At 33.8% G+C, this 26,438-nt stretch overlaps 1 protein-coding gene across 2 annotated transcripts in view; it reads right to left on the bottom strand.

Annotated features, from left to right (window-relative positions):
• Positions 1 to 26,438, bottom strand: part of LOC118733827 (b(0,+)-type amino acid transporter 1) — a 67,653-nt gene that overhangs the window by 1,464 nt on the left and 39,751 nt on the right. Inside the window, exons 1-6 of one of the 2 annotated variants that reach the window (XM_036463410.1) lie at positions 16,876 to 18,025; positions 15,581 to 15,796; positions 5,904 to 6,005; positions 1,787 to 2,029; positions 816 to 1,314; positions 646 to 742 (exon numbers count right to left, since the gene is read on the bottom strand). In XM_036463410.1, coding sequence (XP_036319303.1) covers positions 646 to 742; positions 816 to 1,314; positions 1,787 to 2,029; positions 5,904 to 6,005; positions 15,581 to 15,796; positions 16,876 to 16,948 — 1,230 coding nt within the window. In that variant the 5' untranslated portion in view covers positions 16,949 to 18,025. Of the gene's footprint in view, positions 1 to 645; positions 743 to 815; positions 1,315 to 1,786; positions 2,030 to 5,903; positions 6,006 to 15,580; positions 15,797 to 16,875; positions 18,026 to 26,438 lie in introns of those variants that run through there. The other variant, XM_036463411.1, reaches the window with a different exon arrangement.

The following is a 26,438-nucleotide window of genomic DNA, read 5'->3' as shown; positions in this document are numbered from 1 at the left end:
CAGATCACCGAAATAACAACCCTTTGTAGGGTAAAGTGCGAGTTATTCTGCTTCATAGATCCGGCAAACGCGTGAGTGATATGCTTCACAATTGTTTCCTTTTCCCGAAGATTCGACAAGTCATTCTTGGTACGGTATTTCAACGGCTTGTATATAAATAATTTCCTTAAGTAGGAGCGTACAAGCGACAAAAAGCAGAATGATATAACCTTGGATGGGAAGTATAAGGTTAGGCATTAGCTACAGCGTCTACGAATATCGGTCTTGAAACCCCGCTTTGATAGTAACTGAAATGAGGATTACTGATAGGTAAGTTTAACGTCTTTTCTTTTTTTGCCACGCTTCGAACGAAATTCTAATAGTACCGGGAAGACCGTAGTAACATTATTAACACTCCTTCCTGCTTGAAAGTCTTGGGTTGAAATTTCTATACGATATCGAGTTTAAAGCTAAATGTTATATGCAAAAACTAAACTTAATCGAAGAACTGTCATAAGTTTTCCTAGACCCATCAGTAAGACGTCTAAAACTCCCTTCTTTTACATCTACTATTTATATAAAACTACAGTAGCCTTCAGGTAGCGCTGAGCTCATTGCCTACTTTCTTTTGCAGATATTTTCTTACCTAATTCTTGCAATACTCACATGGAAAATCAATCCAGGTGCCGGCGTCAGACGACGTACATGCACGTACGAGAGTATATCCATCAAATGACCTTCACGGCTTGCCGCAAAGCACAAACTAAATTTAAAAATAATTTAATATATTACTAATAAGCTGTACTTATAATCCACATCATCCAAAGTGAACTCACCGTCCGGCCGCAAAAAGTGTACCATTCGCGCTACCAAAAGTGCTTACTGTCACACTGAGCGGCATAAGCCAAGCCATGGCGCCCAGAATGCGATTGCCAAAGGTTACGGCCACAGCTTCTGAATCGATCATTTCGGTGGGTGACATCGCCGCCAAGTACGAGATGTTGATGAGTGCATAGCACAGTGTCACCAAAGGTATGCCAATAATAATGGAACGTGGCAAATTCTTGCTTGGATTCTTGATCTCCTCGGTGACATAGTTTAAATTATTCCAGCCATCGTACGCCCAAAGGCCTGTGTAAAAAGCGGTCGCTATTGCGCCAATGGTGGGTGTGTCGCCACTAAATGCATTCGACAGATGTTGAGTATTGCCTTGGAATAGTTTCCAGGCGCCGCCGCAGATCACAATCAGGACGGCAACCAGCTTGGCAGCGGTGAATATATTCTGCACAGCCATGCCCAGATTCACACTATAACAATTCACGAACAGTATCATAACTATAGAGGGGCGGGTGGACGAAGGCGATGCAGGCAGAGGCATAGACGGAGGCGGAGGCATCGTTGTGGGACGTAGGATGGTTTTGTTTGTTTTTTGTTTTTTTTTTAATTTTTTTATTTTTATTTTATTTAGTGGGACGGATGAATGGATACAAAGAGTATACAATAGCCGGAATTGTTGAGGAGAAATATAGAGAATAATTTTGTAAAAAAAAATTAATAAAAAACTAGTTTAAAGAAAACTTTGTATGTTTGTGTGTCTGTGTGTAAATGAGTGAGTGTGTGTGGGTGAACGTTTTCTGCTTTCTTCTTTTTTGCTTTTTTTTTGTTCTTTGTTGGTTTTTGGGAAACATTCTTTGTTATTTTTTTTTTCTTCAAAAAGGATTTTCAGGATAAAAACACACAACTAAGCAAACGAAAGTGCATAAATATGTAGATATGTTTGCGCGTATATTATATGTAGAATTCTTACCAATTGCCAGCAGTGCAACCATTTTAACCACCGATGTTGGTGGATCACATTCGTTAACGAATGCCTCAACTGCATATTGAGCAAAGGAGAGACAAATTATAGCCATTTGCGATGGCTTCAGGACCAACGTCGATACCCATGAGAATAAAAATGCGGGAGCCGGACCAAACGCGTCCATAAAATATGCCCACTCAGCGCCAGACGATGTATTCATCGTACCCAATTCAGCATATGCCAGAGCGCCTGAAAGTAGATGACAAAAATATAGATATGGATTATGGAAAATATAGATAGGGATATCGACAAATCATGCTTTGAAATACGACTGTACGGGTAACTGCCGAAGATATGACGAAAAATTATAAAAGGCGACCACCTACTTTCAGCCAAAAAGGAGAAAAAACGAAATTGTCTTCGAATCGAAATACTTCTTTAGCAAAGGTTTGAAGCTTTTTGGCAAGCTTGAAGTTTTGACATTTGACATGGTACGCTAGGGTGGTAGGAACTGTGATCTGGTGGTTAAGTGCTAGAAGGATGTGCTTGAGAGCAACGAGCTTTGGAACAATAAAACGGTCCCCTCGAGACAAAAAGATCGACAAAGGTCACCCTTTGTTCGGCTAAAAAGATGTTTTCGAAATTGTTTTGCAAAAATACCTAAGACTCAGGTGTTCATATGTATGTATGTATGTATGTACATTAGGATGGTAAAAAAAATTAGACATCTTCAAGAACCGAAGAATATGGAAGATAGGGTGACCCGTATATTTTATTTAGATCTGACCATTGCATCATGAAGAATTTAACGGTAATCTTAAATTTTTATATGAGAATTAAAGGCGGTTTTGTTTTTTTTTTGCTTAAAAATTACTTGTATTAACCGACTTCAAACAAAATGAGAAGGTTCGTTTGAATATTTTTTATTTTTTTTTTTTGTATGTATGTTACCGCATAACTTAGAACCACGATAACCGATTCCTATAATTCTTTGTTTAAGGGAAGGTGGTACCTCAGAGGTACCCATATTAATTTGGTTTACTGTTAAATTTTTATATGAGGATTAAAGTCGATTCTGTTTTTTGTTTAAAAATTAGTTTTATAAAAAATTGTCAATTTCGGAAAAAGTTATAATGAATCTTTCTTATTCAAAGATTGCTTTATAAGGCTAAACCATCAAAAAATATAAGAATTGAATTTCCCAAAAACTGATTTTTTCCGCCAAATTCCCACTGTGCGCTGGTCTGGTGGCTAGCTCTAATTTAGGATTAGACGGTTAAAGGAAGCTAGAGAAGTCAGCGGATGCAATGAGATTCTGCTAGTTTTAGTACTGATAGATATTTTTATTGAAAATTCAGTCGCTGTCAGTGCAATAAAATTGTGGGCTTTAGGATAATGGAAAGAAAGACCATCAGGACACTGCCTACCGACTATATCTTACCAAAGACCTTGAACACAAACCTCGCACAACATTCTCAAGCTGCGGCTACTGGATTCGGCACGTGATTTAGTAGTTAGAAGGCATGGAAGAAAGAAAAAAGGTGCAATATTTCCATTGAGCATTTCAATTTTAAGCTATCCTGTCGCCTACCAGACCATAGAAGCGCTTTTCAGGCGGAAATGTTTGCAATTAATGACGCGGTGAACACTTTCTGAGTTAGCTAGACTGCCATTTAAACGCTCTTCTCTTGAAGAGAGTTGGCCTCGAATTCAGGTAAATTTGAAATTAACCTTATTTGAGTCCCAGGGCATATAGGGAAATAAGACTGTGGATGAACTAGCGAGGTAGATGCCGCTCTGCAGTAAATGTGTCCCATACAGTGGACATAGTCGGTGAAAATTGGAAATCAAAACTAGAATTATACGAATGCATTACCATGAAACTAAGCAAAGGTGTATTGTAAGAGATTACCAGACATAAGTGGAATACCTACGACCCGCTTGAAAGCTTGTCTCTGTTAGAAATGAGGAAGGAGAATAACTTCAAATTCACGGCTGCCCCGTAAAAGTACATTCCGAAAGGAGTGATATATGTACCTTCAAGGGTTTCTGTCATAGCTACAAAGTCCTAGGATCGAAGTGAAGCAGTAGCATAGAAAGTGGACATTGCTTATTTATTTTCACCAGATTAGCAAACCATTCTAACCAACAAAGCAACCATCGTAGTCCGATTTTCGAGAAATCTACGAAAAACCAATCATTTAATCTGAGAAATCGGACTACAGTGAATTCAGCAACAGTTCTTAATAACTCAAATGCTCGTAGTGAAACACGGTAATGGTGGTTATGGAAATGGTTAAGTTTTCTATTAGATATAAACTTTCACACTTGACTTTCAGCAATACTTTTAAGAGTGCTTCGGATATTACTTAGTTTAATAATAAAAAAAATAATACTCTCATATTTATCAAATTTTCAAACCAAACTTTCGTATTTCCTAACTCAGTGGATTTGTGATAGTTGTATTAACTACATATATTCACATACATCCCTTTATTTTGATAAATTCGTGCCTCACTGATTTTCAACAAATTGGTTTACAAGTGGCACACAGTTGACAAATGGGCGCCACAGCAAATCGCATTAATACATACTATTTTATTTTTTTATTTACATACATACTCGGACATACGTATGTATGTATGTACTATTTATGTATATGTACAAATATATATCCGAATCATGTAACATGGCTAGACCCCGACCAACAGCGAAATTATTGTCAACTTGCCAACGGAAAGCAACACATTGTTAGAATCCACAGGTTTACAGGTGCATTTGCTATACATATGTACATACATATTTATATCATTATGTATACTATACATATGTATGTACATACAAACGTGCATAGTACGAATGTATGTATGTAGTTATGCACTCGTATAAAGAAATATACGCAATTAATCATGTGCAACATGGCTGTATAAAATGCGACGTAAACAAATAAAGAAACGAAATCCAATGAAATGCATTTGTAGGCGGCGCAATGCCATAAATAATTATACTTAATACTCGTATACATACATACATATGTATGTACCTACAAAGTAATAAATGCTTTATAATTTGCACTTGCCATTTGTGGCTATTTTGCTGAACGCCGGCAATAAATTACATTGTGGGTGAAATTTGTCAATTTTTTTGTTCCGCTGCCGTTTGCAGCTCTATTAGAATTTATTAAAACAATCGATAGCAATATTAAGTCTCGCGTCGCTTTAAAATTTAATTCAATTAAAAATTTTAAGTTTAAATTGTACTTCAAAAAATTTGTCAACAACGTAAATCGTAAATTAAAAGTTTTACGTTATTTAATTTAAAAAAAAAGTTGGTTTTCACCAGGTTAAATTACTGTACAGTTGCACAAAAATATATGTTTGAATAAAAATTTGCAATAATATTCAAGGATAAAAACTTTAAAAGAAATTTCTGAGGTGTTCTACCAAAGATTAATTACAAAAAAAGTCGTTTTATACCCATATTTCTGGACGTTATTACCTTTTTTTTTTAAACCATTCTCCTTATTGAAACTTTAAATGTAGTCCCTTAAAAACATCGTGTAGTCCCTTGAAAAAACTAAAACACAGATTTGCTATATTTGCTGTAGTTTCGCGCATATATTGATTTTCTCATGTGTTAACAAAAAAAAATCAATTAAAAAAGTATAAAGCACGCTGATACTAACAGCGATGATCCTTGACCCCTATACATATGTTCTGGAGCATGAAGGCAGAGGAATGCAATTTGGTTTGCATAATACTATATTTTTGTAAACGATTGAAATGAAAAAGAACAGCATCGATATCCAAGGGTAAAAACTTTAAAGGACATTTTTGTACAATTTTAGATTTATAAGATTTTTTTGTAAACACTATTCTTGTTGAAACTTTAAGGTCGTTTTATATTCAAATAAGGCGTTTTATATTCAAATAAGGTCCTTTGTTTTGCTGTTATATGTACTAAGCCAAACCCATATAGTATAGGTCGCACTTTTATTTCATAACTTTCTTCTTAAAAGGTTATTCGATTTTTGGAACTTTAGATATTTTATAAGGGCTAATAAATTATAGAGACAAAATTTGTTGGTTTGCTTATAGTTTTAAAAATTAGGTGGAATACTTACCCAACAAGGAGAGCAAACCACAGGCCAGCCATATAATAAAGCTAACACCAACGGAACCAGTACGAACTAGTAGACCTGAAGGTGACACAAATATTCCAGACCCTGAAAGTTAAAAATTTTGTAATTGTTAAATGAGTAATGCAAACACCGAAAAATGTTACATAAGTACATACATATAAACGACAGGTATTACAATACATATACATAATTTCATACATACTGTAGTAGTCAGATAAAGGAAAGCTTCTTAAAAATTAGTGTATTCGTAGTAGTTTCGACACAAGTTTCCACCAAGAAATGTGGTTTGGGTGGAATTTTATACTTTAGTTTTAGTGAATTGGTATTGATTTATTGAAATTTAAACGCTTCTGAATAAACTAGTATCATGAGGGAATATTTCGCGACCTCGTTAGATGCTCTGTTTGGTTTGGCCATTTATCGCATTTTTTAAGATGACTCCCCGCTATGCCATAGGGCAAACTTCAGGCACACCATTAGGGTTAAATAAAAAAATTACAAAGAATATTGGAGCCCTTTTCTACTTTCGGTTCTCAACAGGTAACGGTATATTTGCATTAAAAGGACATACGCAGGCCCGGTAATAACGCAGAGATTGAAATCCGAGAGTGAACTGCTAAGAAACATGTGAATAAGGAAATACCCAGGAAGAAGGAAGCGGCAACAAATTTTAAAAACTGCCGCATTCTTCTAAACTCGATGACGGCTACGATTTCTGCTCCCACGAGGGAGACCCCAAATATTGATTACAACTTAAGTGTCCTTTTACTATTTTACCATTTTCACTAAATTTGTTTGTGAATTGACACTTTTTTTAAATGAATAAAAAATTTGTTACTCATACGCCATGTTGCCCAAGACCTTTATTTGAGAGTTTTTGCTAAGTCTAACCATTTTTTATAGCAAAATCGTATATTTGATGGCATTTGGCATTTGGTATTTAATTTTTAGTATTTTTGCTTGCTAATATTCTAACAAAAGTGGTGTTGGTATCATTTATCTGATCACTGCTCTAAATTTCCAAATCGAAACGAACTTTTTAATGCAACACTTTTCACATTTTTATTTTTTTTACTCCCTTCAAAATATTTTCAATCCTCTTCAAACACCAAACTAAAATATTCGAAATGTTCAAACTAACTAAATATTTTAATATTTCCCATAACTAGTGCATACTTTAATTAAATTCGACTTTGCAAAAACCTGTGGCAAGCCCAGGAAAAATATTTTCAAACTACAATCTTCTTAAACCCCTTTCGTCTTATATCCATATTGTGATACATATCTACATATTTCGCTTAATACATATATTATAATTTGATTTTTAAATATATGGCAACCCCCTCCTTGTAGCTTAGAAATAAATCCTTTTCAAAATCATTTCCATTGATATCCATATTCATTTATCTTAAGTTAATAAATTTTTTACAGGTGGCAACCCTTTTCATGTCCTAACCTACTATGTAGGTATAAACCTTCTACTCGCCAAGATGAACACATGTTTCCGCAATCGCAACCGCAATTGAAGATGGTGTGCGATATGTACGTATATACATATATACATATATTTGTTGTCATATTTTAGTCATTAGGACGCTCGGCCTGGAGATAGTATAAATCGATTTCAACCAGATTTAAAGTATTGAATACCCATTAAAAGATTTTATTACGAATGAAATTATTTTTCAATTGAAGGTGGTCTGGTCTACTTATTCAGACATATTATTCAAGTAAATAGAATAAGCACCAAAAAAAAAAATACACTTAAGCGTGAACTTCTCTCAGTCAAATCTTCCTTCTTTCCCTTCTTTCGGCAGAAAAAAAAATCGCTAAAGCATTCTTCTTGCATTTATTTCAGTCAATGGAGTTCCAAACACCATTAAAAAAAATAATCAAGTATTTGCCTTAAAACGTTTATTTAGGCGAAAAAGTACCGAAATTATGCATTTTTTTATTGTCACTGGAAAAAATCATAATTTTTTATTTAATAATTTTGGTAAGTTTTCAAAAAGAATGTTCATATTGGAGGCAATGCACATTGGCATCAAATACAACATATCTGCGAAGTTTCAAGAATGCACGACGAAATTTAAAAAAAATGGTGGCATGCAGAATATCTGTCGCAGCTATTTTGTAATTTTTGAAATTTTACGATTTTTTTCATTTTAAAAGCTTAAGATATTTCAAAATGTCAACATTAAACGGTGAAAATGTTCTTCTTACCAAAACGAATGAATCTAGTTTAATAAGACTGGTATCTCACTAAATGAAAAAAAAAATTTGAGTAAAAGATGACAGATTTGAGAAACTAAAACTCGATTTTTACAATTTCTATTGGTGCACTCGAAATTCAATCTAAAATTTTTACCTATATGCATGCAGAAAGAAATATATATGCGCAAAAATCTTAAAAGCCAATATTTAATGTTAGATGATTGTGTCTGGTGCTACGGCGCGTATACTTTACATACGCAACTACGGGTATATGAGCATGAGTGGTTATTTTTACAATTTCGCTATGGAATCATGTTCTTTATACAAAAGATAATGCATTTTCTAAGAGAGGTGTACCACCATTTTCGACCAAAAATGCCTTTTTGTCGAAAAATATAACAACTCGTGAGATTTGCTAATATTCATTTCGGTTGCTTGTGTGAATCTGGATTAAAATTGTTTCCACATACGTTTTTATATGAAAATATCTACACACATGCATACATGCACGTTTTTATACATGCATACAATATGTATGTAAGTGTATGTGATTGCATGAATATCATGTATTTCACTTTTACATTCCATTATATATTCACATTTATTCCTCCTTTGGCGCCACTTATAGCCTATTACCTGACACGCAATTCGAGTGTGCCATATAAATAAGCAGAAAGCGGAAAATGTAAATACTTAATAAAAAAAAATTTACTAATCTACATATCGCTCCTTTACTTCAATAGTAACACAACTCAAAAAAATAAATAAATCTCGAGAAAAACGGCTATAAAATTTTGAATTTATATATCAAGGGCTTATATTCAATATGGATGAATGGTGTTTCGTTTTTAATCTTTACAATGTTTTTCAAGCAAAAATTTTTTTGATATTTTTTATAAAAATATGGTTCATACTTTAACAAAAACTATATAAACCGCATTTTCAAGTTTTTTGCAGAACTTGGAAAATTTTTTTAGATTTTTTTGGGTATGCAGTTAACAAGTTTATAAAATTCTAGTAAAATAAGTGCAAGTTTTGAGCTAAAAATCGAATTGATTTTTAATAATTCTGGTTAAAAAGCTCGAAATTTAGATACAATTTTTTGTAAATTCATTCATTTTTGACCTCCACTGTATCTGCAGTTTTTACAAAAATAAGATTCCTATATAAAAATCGACCTTAGACTTAACTGTCACCGATGATGTTAATTTTCGCCTTGTATATTGCGTGTCAGAGGAATTGACTATTGACTTTCAAAATTTTTTTTATCCATTTTTGACCGCCACTGTATCTGCAGTTTTTACAAAAATAAAATAAGGAATTAACTATTGAATTTCAAAATTAAAAGTGCAGCCAGTGATGACAGTAAAATCTCAGATGAGTTCTCACATCAGAAAGTAGTTTTTGTATAAACTGCAGATAGGTCTTAATGAATATAAGCAGTGTGACCAGGTTACCCTTTTTGAGGCTAGATTTGGCAGTTAATTTTAAGCCATAGCCCCCGAATTTTCGGTCTCACTTCGTGGCTTTTTTTTGGCTTACTTACTTACTACTTAAAATATTCATAGTAAAATTCGGACCGGAACTTATAAAAATAATTACCAAATTAAAAATACTTGATATTTCAAAAGACCACTGTTTACCGTCCAAATTTTGCAGTAACAGAGAAAAGTACCATTTCTTTGAGAACATACTTTCTTAGGTTAAAAAAAAAATAGTACTACGAAATTTGCCCTAAACTGTATTTTTGAAACAATTGATTTGTTGGCGTATTACTAGTGCACTCTAATGTAGAAAACAATCATATTTCTATTCCAAAAATTTGTTTGGTTTTTCGTATCCTAAACTGAACTCCATTCCGAACACCTTAAAGTAATGCAGCTGTTATTAACCTGAATAGGTTATTCTGTATTCTGATGGGAATGATTTAAAAATTTATTGAAATAAAATCGGCTTCGCGGAACTTATCGAGTTGGCGAAGACTTTTAAATGAATGAATATGCTGACTTCTTTTTGACTTCATCTTTCACCTTCATCTAACCTTTACAAGTGACGGCCTCTGCGGCTGAATGGCGTACTACCATTCCGTAGAACCTGTGTTCGATCCCGGCAGGCAATGGCAAATCTCGGAGTGTTTTTCTGCCAAGAAAAAGCTTCTCATAAAAACCAATTGGCGTTCGGAAACGGCGTAAAACTGTAGGTCGCTCCTTTTGATTAGCAACATCAAGACGCACACCACAAATGCGGGGAGAAACACGACAAAAGACTTGGCTAAAGTGTAAGCGCCAAAATATTATTTTTCATAACCTTTACGTAGTAGATAAATATTTTGGCGCCAGCCAACCGCTCTTGACACCAAATGAATTTTCATTGGTTCTCTAACATTTTTAGTGCTACATCCATAAACAATGGTAAATTTATTTAAAAAAAAAAAAACATGCTCAAAATAAAATATGTGACGATATAAATAGGATGAAGAAAATCAGAAATAAATACAAAACAAAATAAATATAAAGCATTTTATGGAGGCAATCGACTGAGAGCAGGGTCATGATGATCTTCAATTTGGTCCATGTGTTCTTGAAAAAATATACAACGTACAACAAAAAAGTTTAATTTTTTTTTTAGGTGTGCTGTTTATTGCACTAAATTGGCGTGAAAAAATGCACGCACGCCGAAAAGTACTATGTATTTATATACTTACATATGCACTTTAAACTAAGTAAATATGTATGTACATTAGGGTGGTCCAAAAATAGTGAAGTCGGAATTGTAATGCTCTCACCCCCTAGGATTGTTCTATATCGAAAAAAGTATACCCCATTTTTTATTTTGAAATCAAAAAATATTTAGAGGTCGCTCACAGCGCTCAAAGTTTTCCATGTATTTTTATATCGAAAAAATAAATTGTTTCGTAGAAATGGTAAAGAGTTCTTGAAAGTCAATATTTTTCGATCGGAGAACTCGGGTTCTCTTCAGGAGACTTTCAATAATAATACCCAATTGTTTATTTAACCATTGTTTTAATATTAACGATTTTTTATTTTCCCCCCATTTCATTTTTCGGAGTTTTTGGCGGACTTATAAATTATAGTTGCAATGAAAAAATGGTTAAATAAACAACTGGGTATTATTACTGAGAATCTCCTGTAGATAAACAGAGTTTTCTGGTAGAAAAATATTGATTTTTAACTATTCTATACCATTTCTACGAAAAGTTGTTTTTTCCCATATAAAATACATAGAAAACTTTGGGCGCTTTGAGCGACCTCTAAATATTTTTTGATTTCAAAATAAAAAAATAAGGGTATATTTTTTTTGGTATAGAACAATACTATGGGATGAGAGCATAAAAATTTCGGCCTTACTTTTACACTTGCATTTTTGGACCACCCTAATGTTGTTTTATATAAAGAATCATATTTGCCCACATGACTGCCTGGGTATATACTTCTTAGTACAGCTGCCTTTAAAATTAGATGTAAATATGAAGTTATGTACATAAGTATGTATTTACTTGACACACCCATTTTTCTAATCAGTACTATATTATGAATGAGTATATGTTTTTTAGTATCGAAATTTTCTAAAATTTTAGGCAAAGTCATGGGATCGACTAATTTGCTACATATTTGTATTTTTTTTTTTTTGCTTAGCTTGCCAAAACACCTACGCATGAAAAAGTATAAAACATTTTTAGTATGGATACTGATTTTGCGTATGTGATTTTCTTTTTTTTATTGCAGCTTTCGTTTCTACGATTTTCTTTCTCTTATTTTCCTATTATTTTTTTTTATGTCTTCAACATTTCATGTCCTAATTTTACGCTATTTGTTTTAGCTTTTGTCTTAGCAAATATATGTAAATTTAAATGTTTCGAAATGTAAAATAAAAGTATTTTTAACATGCGAGGTAAGTTAAGGTGATAAGAATTGAGATCTAGTGGGTAAGTACTAGAACTGAGGCCAATGAAGTTTGCAACAAAAAAAAATGTCTTCTCGAGACAAAATATATCCCCTATTTTCGTACGAATTTAAATCATAAAATTTCCTATCATTTTCTATACAAAAATTTAAAATTTACGACTCATAATGACGACAGCCGAAAAAATAAAATAAAAAAGTGCCTTGCGAAAACATTTTTGACTTAGGGGTGCACGGCCAATTTTTTCCTCGTACGGTCTAATATACCTACTCATAGAAGCACCAATAAAAATGTTGATAAATAACAACTTTTGTTGTGAGTAATTCAATGGAATTCAACTTCAAGATACAAAATCGAACTTGAGCCAGATGCCTTTGCTTTTCTGCTTTAGGTACATATTTTTATAAATCCATTTTGTTAATTAAAAAAAAACTCGATTTTCAGAGCAATTCTCAAATAGGCTCAGCAAATATTTTGGGGTAAGTCTTAAAATATAATAAATGTTATACTTACAATGGTCAAAACATTACAGATTTTTTTATATGGACTCTAATATACATATGTACATATAAAGTGTGGCCATATCTGTTTAGAATATCATTTAAATAGTATTTTGGCTCCTGATAGGTTTGCTAGTTATTTTACTAGGTACATATATTCCTAATATTTTATACCTAATGTTTGCAAGACCCGGTCATACTACTGATACACTTTTTAAGCTCGTCCAAGGTCTTCCTAACGCGGCGTTAGCGCCGAGCAAATAGAATTCTAATTTTTCTTAGGGCGTTACGTGTTGAAGTTAGATGCAGAAGACGGAAAGAAAGAGAGAGCAGAAAAAAGTGAAAAAGGACACGAGAATGTCAAAAAATACGCCATGTTTATTTGGGTATAGCGCGCGCTGGCACTCGTTGGCTTTGAAAAACGCAACGCTTACCGCCCCAATTTAGGAACGTGTGTGAGCGGTAATTTATTATACCTGAGCACCTGTTTCGAGCAAGCCCAAGAAAATGCACAACCAAAAAACTAGACCATCTATTTCCTAAGCAATTTTTTGCGCTGAACTCAAATCCTAACCTAAAGATAGGAAAATGGCAATTTTTGGCAAAATTTCGATAACTTACATATGTAATCGGAAATACATTTTTTCGAATGTTTGCACACATTTTACCTTAAAGTGCACTCCTTCGCCTTTAAAAATCTTCTTTATTGGTTCATTGTCGATTATTCCTCGCTGAGATATAAAAATTTAATTTGAAGTAATGCATATTCAAAATGGCGGACCTAATACGGTAGCTCCAATCGCATACTTTACCTTGCGTGCTGGAGCAATTCCGTCACCGGATTTGGATTCAGCGAAAAAAAAGTCATGATAAATAAATGTTTTTGGTTCTGAAAATTGTTGGCCTGTGCTATTCTAAGAACTTAAGGAAAATGAATACACTCTTCACGCCTTTTTGGATATTGAAGGAGTCTTGAACAATGCCCGAATGGAGGCGATAAGCAAGGTAATCTCTGAGCACAGCATTCAGCGCCCTATGGTGGCATAGATTGACTCCATGCTCAAGAACAAAATTATTAGCACAACCATAGACACAGGATCTGTGTGAAGGAAAATCAATAGGGGCGCGCCTCAAAGGATCGTATTATCCCTCTCCTCTGCCTCTTGGTAGTGAACGAAATTCTGCAGAATTTTTAGCAAACTCTTGTCAACGATAGGTAAAGTAATGGATGGTGCACTGGATGATATCTCTTGGTAGGCAACCAGAATGGATTTGGGGTTACCTCCTCCAAGACAGAACTGGAATTGTTTACTAGGAAAACAAAAGTACCCACATTTTCTCTGCCGAAATTAGAGGAAACTACTTTGAATCTCTCCTCTCAGGCAAAATACCGCGTAATCATTTTGAACTCCAAGTAGAATGATAATAGAAAAATAATGTAGAGGAAAGAGCTAAGAAATCTATAGCAACATACTACATATCACCGTATCTATGGGATGAACGCCATACTCATCAGACCAATTGCAACCCATGGGTCCTTAGTATGATAAAGGGCTCTAGACAAAGGGAATAACAGTAAAATAACAGGAAAAGTGCAAAGGTCCGCATGCATTGGCATATCGGGAGCCTTGAATATAGCCTAACATGATGTTTCACCGCAAAAAGCGCCCTCAGGCTCAGAGAGCCCAATATGAGGAAGGAAACCGATTTCGGGCATGCAGCAATACTGAATGAAATAAAAAGAGACCGGTTCAATAGAATTAAAGCTGACGTAAATGCCAGCACTCATTACATTACGCTTATTTGGGACTTCAATACTAAGTTACCTATTAGGTAACCGACCAGAGGTATATCCACATACACTGATGGTTCAAAGATAGCACAAGGAACCGGTGCCGGTTTCTACTCGAAGGAACTTTGCCGATAGTCAAGCAGCACTAAAGGCAATATGGTCTAAAGTAGTGAAAACGGAAATTGTATGCAAATTTCGCATCCCGCATGGCATCAACGTCACTCTATGCTGGGTCCCCGGACCTAGCAATATTGCAGGGGTATGAGTCGGTTGATGAGATGACCAGATGCGGTTCAGAGATGCCAACATAGGATAATTGAATACTCCGTGGCCGCGACTAATGTTCTATGTAACAAACGGGAGAACGTGAGGTCACAAGAGTGCTATGGACGCGGCTTAGTATGAAAAAGACGAGGGACGTACTTAAACTCAATAGGTATGCAGTAAAAGATCTTGATAGCGTCATCACAGGTCACTGTGCTAGAGCACCAACGCTCCAACGATGGCGAATACCAACAAGTACTCTCTGCAGAAGCTGCCGCGATGAAGATGAGGACGAGTCAATTGACTACTTTGAGCGCAATTTCATTTTACATTCCTTAAGCAGCTTATATTTGTTAAGCTGGCCACTATTCCATATTTAAGCTTTTACAAGTTTCAAGGATACCTTGAAGTTACGCTTGGGAGAAGCTTGAATCAATAACGAGTTACTCATAGTAGACACTGGCAACTACAACGCATTCATTTTGGATCCGTCGGAGTAGAGAAAGGTAGCTTTTCTTCGGCTAGTCGATCTTTTCTGCAATCTCTTCTCTTTTTTACGGGAATCGTACGTGTGTATTACAATTGAAGTCAACATTTTCTATATATATATATCTGTCGTCTTTCCTAACTGCATTTCCCATATCCGAAATTTCTAGTCTCTCATTGACTTGACTCTCAGGTGAAAATCTAAAGACTGAAGGTGAAGATGGATAGATATTAGATTGAGTATAGCATTTAGTGCTGTTGCCAACGGTCGTTGCTTGAGCTCATCTACTCTTTTGCCAGAGTGCCAGGCCACTTGCTCAATTTAGTGAATACCACTAATATATTATTTATTTAGGTCAGGCCACCAAAGCAGCAAAGCATATATTCGAATTGATCTTATGATAATGGTATATGTAGGTACTATTTGCATACAAAATATTTTACATAAAATAATTTAGTTAAAATAAATTCTCACTTACCTATCATGGTCCCGACAATTAAAGCCACCCCACTGAAGAGTCCCACCCGTCTCTGGAGGTGAATAGCGTCGTTCGGCGCTGAGCCCTTCCTCTCCAACGACTTCCGCATCCCCCCGGTCCCTGATGAGTCGGTCTCTGTTTCGGGCCCTTCTGCCCCAAGAGACCCATTGGTATCCGTTGTCCCGTTGCTCGTGACTTTAATTGGCACATTATGTCCTTTTTTTGAGTAATTTTTTAACATTATTTTTTTCACAATATGCGAATAACGCGAAATTGAAATAAATGAAAGAGAAAAAAGAAAAGAGTCACAATTAGTAAGATTTCAACAGAGTATGTACGAGTATTGCATAGTATCTATAGGAAATCTAATATTTTTATTCTAATAGTCTTAGTTTTAAGTTGATATTTCAGGTATTTAGGCATGTACATTTTTTTGGTAATGAAATTTTAGGCATGTATATTTTTTGGTAATGTAATTTTTTATTTTTTTTTTATGTACATATTTTCATTTTGCAATTTAATTTTTTTTTTTTTTTTTTTTTTTTTTTATTTTTTTTTTTTTTTTTTTTTTTTTTTTTTTTTTATATTTTATTCAATTTAACTTATTTTTTTTTTTAAATTTCCTTAGTTATTGGGTTCAGGTTAATGTCATTTTATTTTATAATGCTTTAATTAATTTTCCATAATTAATGTTAGCTTTTTTATTTTATTTTATTGCGTTTTAATTTTGCATGTGGTTCTCTTTTATTTATTTATTGAGATTATACTAAATTTACTTTTTTTATTTTATTTAATTTGTCGTATTTTTCACTTTATTTTATTTTACATTAGTTTATTTTTTTTTTCATTTTATTTTACTGCATTTTGTTTAGTTTCATTTTATTTTAATAATTTTTTTTTTTATTTTATGTTGCTTTATTTTTTATTTTTTTTGGTTTTATTATTTATTTTTTGTTATTACTTTTACCATTTGATTTTATCTTTGCTATTTATTGTGGTTTGCTTTGTTTAATGTTTTTGTCACATTTCTTCTTTTACGTTTAACATTTTTTTTGTATTAAATGCGCCAACATTTTTTGAAATCAGCGCCTTTCTAGTTGGAAATCGCGGCATTAAATTTATTTTTAGAATAAATTAACCAATAGAAAAAATTGAAATGCGAGTATATAGGTGGCCAAAAAACACACGCACACGCATCTCTTATAAAGTACATAAATGCATAAAAATGTAGGTATGTTCACACATATAAAAAGAGTATACATATGTATATAGCAAATTCGTTATTGAACACACACCTCTATTATCTGTTGTATTATTTTTGCATGCGTTCTTTTGCAAGCAAAATAGTTGTGTGATTTTATCGCGCATGGCATGGACGGATAACGAATTTTACAAATTATTTCGCCGCAAATATCGACTACGAGCAAACGACGACAACGACGGATTTCAGCAGACTGTTCGCCTATTTTAGCCGCAAGTTCAACTATGCCTCGACGAGACTCGAGAATTTGGCGCCTGCTATTGTGGGATATGGTGATGATGATGATGATGATGATGATTCGGATGCTTGAAGTCCGACGAAGAATCACAGACGTTAGATGCTGCTTACTGACAGTCAGTTAGCTGTGAGAATGCACGAAGTGGGCAAACGAAGATTACAAACGAAAAAAAACTAGGATGCCGATGCTGTGAATAATTTAGCTTTAGTGCTAGGCAGCAGCAGCAAAAGTGACAGCGGATGCCGGGAAAATTGTCAACCGAAGCGGATGAGCAAGGCCGAACAACCGGCAAGTGGGCTTAGTGGGCGAGTGGCAGGGTGGGTGCAGTATTCGGTGAATTTCGCGAAAACAAAAAACTAAATGCTCGTAGGCCACACGATTTATTTTGCAAGTAGGTACTGTGGCGCACTGACTGATGCTAAAAGCCTTGGCGAACAGAATTTTAGATATACTCAGAAGTATGTGAATGTGGTTCGAACAATCTTTTTCACACTTTGCGCGGCGCTTTGCAGCTATTTTTTGGCTATGTATGTATTTATATTTATTTTGTTATTTTCTTTAGATCTCTATAAGTCAAAGTGAGTTTATAAGTATACGTAGCGTAGGTATGTATGTATGTATGAATGTATGATTGTTCGCACACTCCAGCGATGTAAAGGTATATGCAATAGTACAATGACGTATTTCGCACAGCGTCAAAAAATGATGCAAGATTTTTAAAATATTACACACTGATTGCGTTGGTAAAAATTTCTGTATGTAAACTCTTGTTTGTCTGTATATATGTTTAGATACATATAAATTTTTCTTATTTTTGCTGATCTATGCTCTTGAAATTTCCTCCACGGTGAGCACGGGAGAGCACTGAAGATATTCTTAAGTTTGTGTGCCGCTGAATTACATATATACACATATAGTATGTATAATCTTGCTTGCTACGTCACGTATGTATGTAGTTCTGTTGCAAAGTTTTTTTTTCTTTAGTGTTTATGTGCTTAATATCTTCTTTTTTTTTTTGTTAAAATCTCACTTTTCAGGCCATGAAATTATTTAATACGAATTCTTATTTATTTCTTTTGTGCTTGGTTATTTAGTTCTTTCACACTCTGTGGTGAAGTAATTTCATTCGAGATAAATTTAAATAATCATTCTGTGGTCATACGTTTTTTTTTTCTTCTTTTCTTTTTTTCGCTTTTTGCCAACGGCTAGATTGTTGTTATATGAATTGGCTTCTTAATTTTTCCCATTCAGCACGTACAACAAATGTATCTAGTTTTCCTATTTTAGTTTTATTTTATTTTTTTGCACTTTCTTTCTCTTTGTCAAAGCATATCTTTGTAAGTTCCCTCAAATGTATTTTTCATGTAAATTTCCATGTCTGTTTTTCCATTGACACAGTTTTTAGCAGTTTATTATATATTTCTTAGCGTACGTCTCACTGCACTTTTTCTCAACTGTTACGTATTAAATAGAACACTTTTGTGACATATTTTTACACATTCCCATACACTTATGTATATACATAAATATTCACACCCATAGCTCGGCTATGCATTCGTTGAATAAGTTCTTACAACTGAAACTGTAAATTTGCAATAATTGGTACAAATAACGAATTCTTCATCAGTCAGAAACTCTCAACTGTAAAAGTGCTCGAGTGATTTTTCACATGTTTTCATTTTATTTTTATTTTTTTTGTTCGATTTGGGCAGTTGCTGCCACACAAATGTACATAGAAACCCTGCAGGGAAAGCTACTTGTTGTGAACTAAAATGTTACCAGTTTGCGGCTCATCCCAACTAGTTCACGTTCGCTCCTTTTTCAATGTTAGCTACTGGTATTTTTGAAATGTTCATACCCTTCGAGATGTTAATTGTCTGTCTATGCATCAGGATCTACCAGTAGAATTACTAGTAGCATCATACCAGTTGATGGGATAGGCATAATTATGCTATTTCCTCGCGGCGCTGCAACAGTCGCAGTTCAAATCTCAGACAGAGGATTTTTTTATTTAAGTTTTTTATTGTAATTTTTGAATTAATTTTTGAAAAAGAAAACTATTATTTTTAAATTCATTAAATTTTTAAGGCACAAGTATTTCTATACAAGTATATGTTTCTTCTCAAATGAATTTAGATTTGCAAACTTGTAGTTTATATTTAAATTGATATAATTATATAAACTTCAACTGATTTAATTTGAAAAATCTTAACCACCTACAAGCGGACGCCAATCTGCGACACCCAAAACTCAAAAGCAGATGTCGCAGATTGCATAAGTGGTTTTAAATTGGTATGCCATCGGTTTAGCTCATACTAGTTAATGAACTGGTATTTTTACTGATGAGTTTGGTTTTTCATGCAGGGAACATATGACCATATTTATTATATACACGTTTGTATGTATGCATATGTACACGAGCATGAGTTGCTCGTATTCTTCTTGGACTTCCACGTTTTTCATTTGAGTAATTGAGTGGATCTTAATAGGCGGCTCTTCTTCGTCATACAAAATTCAATTGAATGGTTTGAGCGAAATTTTTGCCAAGTTTTACTCAATTGGGACTTAATAATGTTTTATTAAGTTGATTAATACACATGCAGTCGGCTTGCCATTACACACATTTATATATAACAAATATAAATATGTACTCTTATATATCATATAAAGTACGTTTTACAATTATATACCGTCATATATGCCTCAACCCTTCAATGGTGTGATGGGGTAGTCATATGTATTTATTGTATTAATTTCTATTGTGTTTTTATTAATTGCAATTTTATTGTATACGAAGGAGAATTTGTTATGTTTTTTTTTTAGAGCTTATTAAAAATTAATCACCACAAAAAATTACGGTTTCTGCAATTTGGTGAGTATGTGAAAATAATGCGCATGGGGTATGTCATACCCCACCACACTACTCAAGGAACTTTTAGTCACCAACGCCGGGTTAAGGAGGCTTAAAACGCTGCCCAAATCGGTTTTTTATTGGCGATTCAGCAATAGTTTATTTATTGTTCTATTGTTTTAAATTATACCTTATGTCCGTACACACATACATAGCTACCTTCTATTTGATTTCACTTTACATAGTTATATATGTATCGTAATTTGCTTGGATATGGGAATGGAGTAAAAACAGCTATTTTTTCTTACCTATTAAAAACCGTTTGGTGCTCTGCTTTCATATATTTATTTTCTTTGAACTGAATAGGCAACTGACAAAAAATACTATGTTTATTTACAGCGGTAATATGACCGCAAAGCTTGAGTCAAGTATGTATAAAAAATCAGACGCAACTCACTTTTTGTGAACTCATTTTTGACTAATCCGAAAAACTAATCCAAATGTATCAAATTCATAATAAATAATATTGTTTACATACATGCACAAACATACTTATGTACATATACCGACAGACATATGTCAATTTGTATGTGCAAGTAATTATTAGGGTTATTGATTCGGTTTTTCCAGATTTTAACCGGTTTGTTTTTTTTTTTAATTCAAATCCTTTTTTCGAAATCTTAATTTTTCCAATACCGTATTAAGCGGATTTTTACAATCGAATAAACCGGGTTCAGAATAAAAAGCCTATGATAACAAATACAAACAACGTGAAAGTAAAAATTTATCTTCAACTCATCGTTAAAAAGTTTTAAATTTTGTTGAAAATGTTTCGAATTTTTCTAATTTTTGTACAAAGTTGAATTTACGTGATATTAGTTATCTAATGAGATAGAATTTTATAAAATCTAATAAACAAGAGAAAAATACCCAAAACGGGTCAAAATGTCGTTAACCTATTTGCTTGTCTACAAGAGTACATATAATAATAAATAAGTTATGAATCACTGAGGTTTTTTTTTTAATTTCAAAGAACTTCCGTAAACATATAACAAAGATAGTGTCAACTTTCATTGACTTAGTTTTAACATTATTAGATAAACACAAAAAGTGTTGAAAAAAGCTTATTGAGATATGCGTACGTACATATGTATGTATGTATGTACATTAGACCGTACCACCTTACAAGCAAAAAAAGAGTTCGCCGTACACCCCTGAGTCTAAAATATTTTTTCAAGGAAATTTCGAAAAAAACAATCTACCCCTTCATTACTGGATTAATCAAAATACTTCTTTAGCAAATTTTTAACGATTTTTTGTGAGCATAAATTAACTTACACTACATCCTTAGCAAAAGTTTAATCAGTTTTAGTGAATTTTAATTTACTGGCATTGGGTTGGAATTTCAGGATTGGTAGGAACTGAGATATTGTGGGTAACTGCTATAACGAGAAACTTGAGGTCAAAGACATCCGACTGTAAAGAACGTAGATATAAAACAAAAAAATTAAAAGCGAAATTTACTTACAAAAATACTTTAGACTCAGGGGTGTATGGTGAAATCTTTTTTCTGATACGGTCTAATGTACTTATGAATAGTATACATACATATCTATAGTTTCGTGTATTTTCTTATCAATTACTTTCAAAACTATTGCCAAATTCTAATGAAAATAATTTAGAATTTTTCGTACGAATACATCATATGTTCATATGTATAACGCTTAGTACGTATATTAAAAGGCCGATTACTCAATGCCTGGTTAACACTAACAGCAAGTCAAACGTCTTTGTCGACGTTATCGACTGCCTATTATATGTTATGGAGTTGGTAACGATGTTTAACCTGCAGTTAGTGTTAACTAGAGATTGACTAACAGGCCCTAAATTAGTTAGGTATTTACGAGCTTTATATTTGGTTTTGCATATTTCTCAGGACGGGGTATTTCTACTGACTACCTTGATTTAGTCAGAAATTAATTATTATTCATATTTATGATTACCTGACTTCAAAATGGAAGAGATAAAATTCGACGGAATATTTTTTTATATACAAAATATGTTAAAGGCAAATCAGTATACGTAATTTAGCTTCAACAACTCGGATAATTAGCAATAAGCCAAAAATATACCTGGGCACAAATATGCCAGCAGTATCGTAGATAGAATACTTACTCGCCAACAGAAGGTGATAAGTTTGTGGTATATGATTTTTTAAGTGTTTTCATGAAACTTATGTCAAAAGAAGTAGAAATGTTTTATATGCCCTGGATCTTTAAATTTTGTTTATTATTGTCTTCTTTTCACTCGCCTTAGCTATTTGCACTTGAGATAGCAATCCGTTAAAAATATTTGTAACCAGATGTATGTATGTCTGTATGCACAAAAATCTGCTATCAAAAATCAATGCAATAAATGTTCATTCTCTTCATGGTGGCTTTCTTGAGAGAATTGACGTCAAATGATTTGAAAATATTTCTTATACTTGTTACCAGAATAAGAAGGTTTCTTTCGACAACGGATTTTGGTAGAGACGACCGATTAGAAAAACAAATATACTGTATGTATATCGGATTTTAGGAGACAAGTGTATATGGAAGAAATATTTTTTCTTAAATTTCACTATAGGTCACCTTACAAAAGAAAGCAGTAGATTCAATATATACACTGCCACTCAGCAGAATATATTCAACATGATTTTCAACTTTTTTTTTAAATTTAAAGAACAATTGTCCTTAGTTGTGCGTCTTTTATTTGTTAAACTTATTTGCAATCATCTAAACCTCGACTTTGACCTAAATTATTGAAAAATATTGTACAATTGCCACATGCCCATTTTAGCTAATTTATTTTTAACTAGTAGCATTTGGCAATCGGAAGAGAAAACCACTGACCACGAGGCAATAAAACTAATTACAAATAATATCAGATTATTAAAACAATTGTATGGTTTCTATTTGGAGGTCTGGAAGCAGCCACGCATAACTTTTTTTTTACATTTTGGGTGTACATATTTATGTGAGAACGTTAATAGATACAAAACAATTTCAAATAGTTAAAATGATAGAAGTTTTGTGCATGCACAAAAATACCTAACACAATGACCCATATGTAGTGATAGACAGATAGAATGTAGGCTTCAATGATTGAATCACATTTCAAAAAAAAAAACGGTTCGTCAACTTTTCAAGTTTGCCAAAATGCCTGTAACATTTTTTTTAATTTCTAATAAAGACGTACCCTATTATTAAAAGTATTTGATTTCTCTTTCATATATGTAAATAAATAAATAAAATCACATACACGACAAGGAGGAATACTTTCTCCACTCCTTTCTAATCTAACGGTGAACACCACACTTGAACACAGTGCCATAATTGCGCACGTCGACGACCTGGCCCCAATTGCAACTGATACAAGTACTGAGCGAACTGCTGCAGAACACCTTGAGCATCGTAGGAACCTGGTCGATAGAATGCAATATGTAATAAACAAACCGCTTATCCAAATCAAACAAATTTAAACAGAATTAATGAACGAAGGTTACCATATCTATTATAATTTAATACAAAATAAATTCATATACCTGACCCAAGGTTTGTTCTGTGGTAATTAAATAATATTTTTAATTGAAATATTTTCCAGTTGGTGGCTTTTCTCGTTTAGACATTTCACTATGAAAGCTATTTTAGTCCTCTTTCATTTAATATCAACTTATTTAATTTGGATAAGCGGTTTGTTTATTATCAGAAAATGACTCTTATTTCAAACTTAAAAAATATTTGGGCAAATTGACTGTAAATAAAAACAAGTAAGAAAGTCTAAGTTCGGGCAGAGCCGAACATTAAATACCCGGCGCAAGTATTTAATATATGACTTTCACCTTTCCGAAAGCTACCGCTACATGGTAAGCAGGGGCGAATCAATTTTTTAGTAACTTAGAAACTTTAAATCTCGAAATTTTGAAGTTTCAAGCAGTTCTGAAATTTACCGTTATATGAAAAGCGGCCTCAATTCTAGTCCGATTTCAACAATTTTCAAAGTTTTGCTTTTATGTGGCAAGCACAATAAAAACACCGAGTTTGGTACAAATTGGTAGAACGGTTACCGATATACATATATGTGATCATAAGTGGGCGGTGCCACGCCCATTTTCCAAAATTTTACCATAAACGTATTTCTTGGTAAAGGATTGTTGCAAGCATCAATTTTGAATAAATTGGCTTTAATATTTACTGATTTATCGAAGACTTTGTATTTCTCTAAATTACCGTTATATGGGATGTGGGCGTGGTTATTGTCCGATTTTTAAAATTTTCGGCCATTTAGTATGCTGTATCAAGGCCAACAACTGTGCCAAGTTTGGAAGTAATTGGTGTAGCAGTTACCAAGATATACACATGTAACCATAAGTGGGCGTGGCTACACCCATTTTCCAAAAATTTATAATATTCTTATTTTTCGTCTGAAAATTATTGTAAATATCAATTTTGAGTGAATTATCTTCAGTAGTTACTAAAATAACGCAGTTTTCGTATTTCTGGAAATTACCGTTATATGGGAAGTGGGCGTGGTTACAGTCCGATTTCGCCCATATTCAATACCAACCTACCTTGGATTAACGGAAACCTACGTACCAAATTTCGTTGAGATATCTCAATTTTTGCTCGAGTTATCGGGTACACGGACGGACGGACAGACGGACGGACAGACAGACATGGCTTAATCGATTTCTCTATTCATTCTGAGCATTTATGTATACATTTGTCTATATCTATCCCGATTCGTTTTGGCTGTTACAAACAACCGTTATGTGAACAAAATTAATATACCCTTGTGCACAAGTGCGCTCGGGTATAATTATTGTTATTTTCGGTCCCTGGCACTGTCAAAATGGAAAGATACCTTATTCAGTCGCACTAACATTCTTATCAATTATCACATTTTTTTAGGTCCTCAGACTACACAACACCGCCTCTCGTTCTTGAGAACAACTTCTTTACACTTGCACATTCGTTCTAAGAATGAGTGGTAAGACGATTCGGTCACAGGTCTTCAAGGTAAAACGAATGACTTCAAACAAAATTTAAGAGTAGAAAGCGAAATACACACGATGAACCCCGCCAGACCACTGCAGTCTCTCAGAGCTCGAGATGATAAAATAGACTGCACCTTGTCTTAATTACTATTTTCTTAAGCTGCCGTCAGCAGTATTCTACCCCCATAACCAAGCAGCTATATGGGCACTGGATTGCTGTGAAACCTCGTCAAAACCGGCGATAGAATGCAGATAAGTTCTTAACAAGTTAGAAGCTGTTGCCATTGTCGACCCCTATTAGAAAAAAAAAACTTTTTGTCTTTTATTTTTCAATCTTGGTCGGAAACTGGGCTTGAGTCCAGGCCCGGCGGAATGGTAGTGCGCACAAAGCTTATCTCCGACATTTTATGACTGGTAGGGCATAGAGACATACAAATTAACCGCATGACCGACTGGTTTGCGTGGAAGGGAACCACTCTGTATGACGTCAACTCCTCTTAAGATGCAAGCGTACGGCTCGTCTAGAAGCCAAATAAAAGATGGTCGGAAGAACCGACAAATCTGGCCCATCTTCGACTAGAAAATCAGCCACAGTTTGATGGCATGAAAGCAAGAAATTGAAAGCTTGTAACACCATCTCTGTTGCGATAGGTTAAATATTCGCTGGCTGGTTAGAGGAACATTCAAAAAACTTTTGATCCAATAAACGCTGCCTATCAGCTGTGCACAGGAACCCGTACCCGTACTGAATGGGCACCATGAAAATATATACACCTATCGCTTTGAGAGCTAGCTTTTGCAACTGTCTGCTTTTTTTCGGAATTGTTTTTCCAAAGTCCTTGGCGAATCAAAGTGTCACCGAAGTCTACTAAGCGCGCTGCGCTTAATAAATTGAAAGGCATCAAATTTTCGCTTCAAACTGATGTCACACTCATATTCCACTAATATCACGCAGCGTGGTGGTGCTGCATTTGATACGCTTTTGTTTTGTATATATGTATGTATGTATTTCTAATATTTCGAAAGATATTTTATTTGGCAGATTTTATTTAACGCAAATCTGAGCTAAAAAATTTCAAGTGTATGAATTTCGGCGCATTTTCATGAATAACATAAAAAATCTAACAGCTCTTTGATTTCGTTAACTGTTACTAAAAAATATGTATGCAAATTTTTCTTGTACTGTTACCGTTATATTAAGTGAATGTGATGCCAATGCCAAGGTCAAAATTGAAAAGCCCAATTGCTATAATTCGCCGATCAACCTTCAAATACGACTGGATATAAGTAAGTACTTACACATACTTATATTTATACATATCCATATGTACATATATATGTACATACATATGTATGAATATTTGAACGTGAAACGTACAAGTAGCACAGGCTTGCGTCTCGGCATATCGAGTTATGGTCTGATTATGGCAACTTGACGTAACTTACGGCTCTCTCTTAAAAAATTCTGTT

This window comes from Rhagoletis pomonella, unplaced genomic scaffold (genome assembly GCF_013731165.1).
Source record: "Rhagoletis pomonella isolate Grant_MI unplaced genomic scaffold, Rhpom_1.0 Rhpom_scaffold_00002, whole genome shotgun sequence".
Taxonomy (NCBI): Eukaryota; Metazoa; Arthropoda; class Insecta; order Diptera; family Tephritidae; genus Rhagoletis; species Rhagoletis pomonella.
The sequence above is the reverse complement of the archived record's forward strand: the minus strand, read 5'-3'. Positions and strand labels throughout refer to the sequence as shown.